Source organism: Penaeus monodon, chromosome 4 (genome assembly GCF_015228065.2).
Source record: "Penaeus monodon isolate SGIC_2016 chromosome 4, NSTDA_Pmon_1, whole genome shotgun sequence".
NCBI lineage: Eukaryota > Metazoa > Arthropoda > Malacostraca > Decapoda > Penaeidae > Penaeus > Penaeus monodon.
In genome coordinates, this window is record NC_051389.1 from 4,290,839 (window position 1) to 4,295,838 (window position 5,000).

The following is a 5,000-nucleotide window of genomic DNA, read 5'->3' on the forward strand; positions in this document are numbered from 1 at the left end:
ATTTTTTGGATTTCTTCTAATTTTGTATTTCCTGGTATTTGTTCAAGAAACTTATCCGTACCTTTTTTTATAAGGTCAAGAGCTCCAATAACAACAGGCAAAGTTTTGGTTTTTAAATGCCACATCTTTTCCACCTCTATTTCCAGGTCTTTATACTTTGATATCTTCTTGAACACTTTTGTTAGGACGTTTCTGTCTGAAGGGATGCTCATATCTATAAATAGATATCTGGACGATTTGCCTGTATAGTACGATCTGTGTGAATTGGAAAGTTCCACAAGATTGTAGCATCTTTGCTTTCAGTAACTGGCTCTGGATGGTGTTTGTACCATTTATCCTGTGTTCCGATAGAAAAGTGTTTGCAGATCTTCCAGTGCAGGTACTTGCCCACTCTGTCGTGTCTATTTTTGTACTCATTCGGTGTTAATATTGAGCAACCAGATACAAGGTGATCAATTGTCTCAACCTTATCTTCACAAAACCTACATTTTGGGTCAGTGCCATTGTGCAAGATGTTAGCTTGATAGTTTCTGGTAAACAAACTTTGATCTTGGGCTGCAAGAATAAAACCCTCTGTTTCCCCTTTAAGTCCAGAGCTTCTAAGCCACTCATCAATAACGGTATGCTCATGTTTGAGCAGCCGTGGACCTCTCCACCATCCTTCGCCACTAAACTCGATCTTACGCTTTTCTTTCCACTTATACCATCGACAGCCCGCAAATATCTTTGATATTGTCGCTCACTCTTGTCTTCGGTTTGCCTCTTCCTCTGTTTCCTATCACCATCCCTGTCAGCAAGTTTTTCTCAATACTTTTACTTCTCATTACATGACCAATAAACTTTAATTTCCTCTTGTTCAAGATGTCCAACAGTCGGTCTTTACAATTTATTTTTCTCAGCACTTCATCATTCGTCTTCTTCTCTGTCCAGCTAATACGCAGTACTCGTCTGTAACACCACACTTCAAAACTATTGATCTTTTTCTTGTCTATCTACTTCAACACCCTACACTCAGAACCATATGATGCAATTGGGAAAACTAATGAGTTCAATAACCTCAGCTTTGTCCGTAAGGTAATGCTTCGGTCTTTCCAGATGTTATTGAGAGCAATTGTGGCGCTTTTGGCAATGGTAATTCTTCTTTTTATCTCCGGTGAATCATCATATGTATTAGTTAAAACAGCTCCAAGATAAGTGAACTCTTTCACATTTTCCACAATCATTCCATTGATTGTAACATGTTCATCATTGTTCATTGCCGGTTATCTTTGAATCTTCATGATCTTAGTTTTCTTGGCATTAAGAAATAAGCCAGCCTTTTCGCTTGCTTCTCTAACTTTATCTAGTAGTTGTTGTAGTTCAGTGATACTGCTGGCAATCAAAACTATATCATCGGCGTACCTCAGATTTGATATTTTGTATCCTCCAACATCCACAGTTCCTTCAAAATTCTCTAGAGCACCTCTCATAATTGTTTCAGAATATATATTAAAGAGGTGCGGAGACAGAATGCAACCCTGTCGTACTCCTTGTTTGACTTCGAACCATTCTGTTAACCCATAAGTGGTTCTTACAGCTGCTTGTTGTTGGTCATACAAGGCTTTTATTAATTGGATGATGTGTTTTGGAAACTTCATATCGTACATGTTATTCCAGAGGATATCGTGATCAACAGTATCAAAAGCTTTCACATAATCGATGAAACACAGGTATAGGTCTTTTTGATGTTCTCTGTTTTTCTCTATGATCAATTTTAAATTTAGAATCTGGTTTCTGGTACCTTTTCCAGGGCGAAAACCTGCTTGTTCGTCTGCAATTTCCTCTCTTAACTTCAACTTCATTCTTTCAGCAATAATTTTCAACAAAATTTTGCTGCTGTGACTTATTAAGGCAATTGTCCTATTATTGTTGCATTGGAGTGCGTCACCTTTTTTAGGTATGGGAGTAAAGACTGATTTTACCAGTCTTCTGGCCATTTTCTTTCATTCCATATTTTTGTACAGAGTTTGTAGAAGAAGTATTCAACACTTTCGCCAGCATTCTTAATTAGTTCTGCTGTTATTTCATCTATTCCGGGGCTCTTGTTATTCTTTACTTCTTTTATGGCTTTTATAACTTCGTCCAGCAGTGGCGGTGGTTCATCCTCGCTGTCATTGAGTCTAATTAATGTTGGTCGCAATTTCATCTACATCAGTGTGTTTGCTTCGAGCTGCAAATTGTCGTGGAGAGGCTTTTCATGCCACCTAGATTCAAGTTTTTCTTGTCCAATCTTCTTTGCTTTTTGTTTTTTATCTTTAGTAGCCAATGTTGGCAACATATGTTCATGTTTTCGCTCTCAATACCTAATTCCTGAGAAAATTTATTTGATTCCTTTACTATTGAGTGTAACCTTTTAGAGTTTTCACGTACTCTAACTAATTGAAGCATCCAATTGTTGGTTAGATCTAAGTATTGCAAGAGACCACTTGTTGTTGTTTTGTACGATAATTCCAACTGCATCATCCCCCTACCTCCTTTACTTCTAGGGACGTACGGACGGTCTACGTCTGATTTAGGGTGATACATTCTGTTGCATGTCAATTGCTTCCTAATTTTGGTGTCAATTTGTTTGAGTTCAAACATTATTATTATTATCATCATCATCATCATCATCATCATCATCATCATCATCATCATCATCATCATCATCATCATCATCATCATCATCATCATCATCATCATCATCATCATTTTTATCATAATCAACATCATTATTATCATAGTCATTGTTTTTGTTGTTGTTGTTATCATTACTACCATCATTCACTTGTTATTATTACCATTATCATTATCATTGTGATAATGATAATGATAATAATAATTATTATTATTATTATAATGTAAATTTGCTGTTCAAATCACTGGGTAGATTGTAAACCGATGTGAAATGCGGGGAAGCTGATTATTACCAATAATCAAAGGTTCCTCGTTCTGTTCCTACTCAGTACTCTAATACTCTCCTCAATATCCTGGCTGTCCCTAATAATGTGTTTTTTGTGCAAAGTGGATCTTTAGCTCTATACCGATTTGTTCCTTAAATGTCTTAAAATTTTGTGTTACACTTCCAAGGGTTCCTACAATAACAGGTACCACAGAAACTTGTCGAAGACTCCAAAGCCTTTGGATTTCCCGTTTGATGTCCTGATATTTTTCAATTTTTTCTTTCTCTTTTTCATCTATTTTCTTGTCTCCAGGGATGGCAACATCAATAATTATTGCAGACTTCTCAACCTTATCAATAATGACAATATCAGGCCTTCTTTCTTCTTTTAATGGTATGGTATCAATGGTATCAATGTGATCAATAAATAAATTCTCAATGATATTCTTCTATTGTTTGTTAATGCTTCACACCTCATGTTAATAGGAATTAGGGTTAGCCTCCGGGTTAGTACAGTGGTAACGTGTCGGCCTCTAATCCAAGGGGTCGGCGGATCGCGCCCCGCCCAGGCGCGAGAAGTTGCAATTGTCGCCTGGGGGTTACTGCTGTGGCTGGGCACCACGGCGGGTAAGGACTAGGTTCAGCCGAGTCAGCACCAGCTGACACACGTGAGCGAGTCGGCATTCGTCGACACAGGCCGGGCTCCCTTCATGGCATAGCCCGGGCGAGGCTAAGCTTCGCATATCGGACTTATCCTTAGGAATTAGGGAAGCAACTAAAAACAGTCAGGTTACGTAGGTATAAATAGGCCATACCTGTCTTTGCACACTGTAAGCTCTTCACTGAGAAATAATTTGATCGAGCTTGCAAAAATGACCTGATAAAAGTGTGTCCTGTTCCCTAAGGCTACTAGGAAAATTACAGTTGTTCTTTTCAAAATGTTTAGCCATTCAAGTTGAGTTTCTCGCTCAGATATTTCATAATGAACAGACGCTTCTGTTAAGTCAAGAATCCTGGTTTTGGAAGACTGCAATATAAAGTTTTTAGTATTGATCTGACTGAGAACTATTGTCCAGTAATTTCTTTTCTTTTTTTTGGATGATTCGTGTCCTTATATCAATATTCAGCAGTAGACTCGCCTGTGCATTGTGCTTAAATATCTATGAGCAAAGAGTATATATCTTTTTATTATTTGTTGTACTGATGTTTTGTTCACTCTCACTTTTCTCAACTGCTGTGCATTCCTCTGCTATTCATGAGTCTCTTTTTCTCTTCCTCTTTTCTTCTCTCATTTTTTCCTCTCATCTTTTCTCCTTCTCTCTCTCTCTCTCTCTGTCTCTCTTCTCTCCTCTCTCTCTCTCTCTCTCTCTCTCTCTTTCCTCTCTCTCTCTCTCTCTTCTCTCTTCTCTCTCCTCTCTCCTCTCTCTCCCTCTTCTCTCTCTCTCCTCTCTTCTCTCTCTCTCTCTCCTCTCTCTCTCTCTCTCTCTCTCTCTCTCTCTCTTACTCTTACTCTCTCTCTCTCTTACACTCACCGACAGAATATGAATAAGTTATCACAGGACCAAGAATATTTACTCTACTTTTTACAGAATATATAGACAGAGAGAGAGAGAAAAAAAAACTTTTCTGACCCCTTCTAGAAGAGGACTTCTATCACATTTATTTGTTTAAACCATGGGTCACCAAGCACATTTATTTGTTTTAAACCATTAGCCATCCAGCTCATTTATTTGTTTAAACCATGGGTCACCAAGCACATTTATTTGTTTTAAACCATTAGTCATCGGGCATATTTATTTGATTAAAACATTAGTCATCTATCACATTTCTTTATTTAAACCATTAGTAATCCAGCACATTCATTTGTTTTAAACCATTAGTCGTCTGGCACATTCATTTGTTTTAAACCATTAACCACTAGAAGAGAACACCGTCCCCACCGCCTTTCGCAGCCACGCACGCTTCCATGGCAGCCAAGACGTGCAATACCCTTCGGTCCATGGCGCGCAGGTGGGCGGGCGTAAGGACGGGAGCCACGGGGTCGAAAGCGAGTAGTTCTTGCATTGCCTGGGATAAGCCG

General features: G+C 38.5%; 1 protein-coding gene across 3 annotated transcripts in view; it reads right to left on the bottom strand.

Moving 5' to 3' along the window:
* Positions 1–4,733: 4,733 nt before the first annotated feature.
* LOC119568734 (glycosaminoglycan xylosylkinase-like) overlaps positions 4,734–5,000 on the bottom strand; it is a 14,079-nt gene continuing 13,812 nt past the window's right edge. For all 3 annotated transcript variants that reach the window (XM_037917202.1, XM_037917208.1, XM_037917199.1), the window contains one exon: positions 4,734–5,000. This exon is cut by the window's right edge and continues 45 nt beyond it. In XM_037917202.1, coding sequence (XP_037773130.1) covers positions 4,838–5,000 — 163 coding nt within the window. In that variant the 3' untranslated portion in view covers positions 4,734–4,837.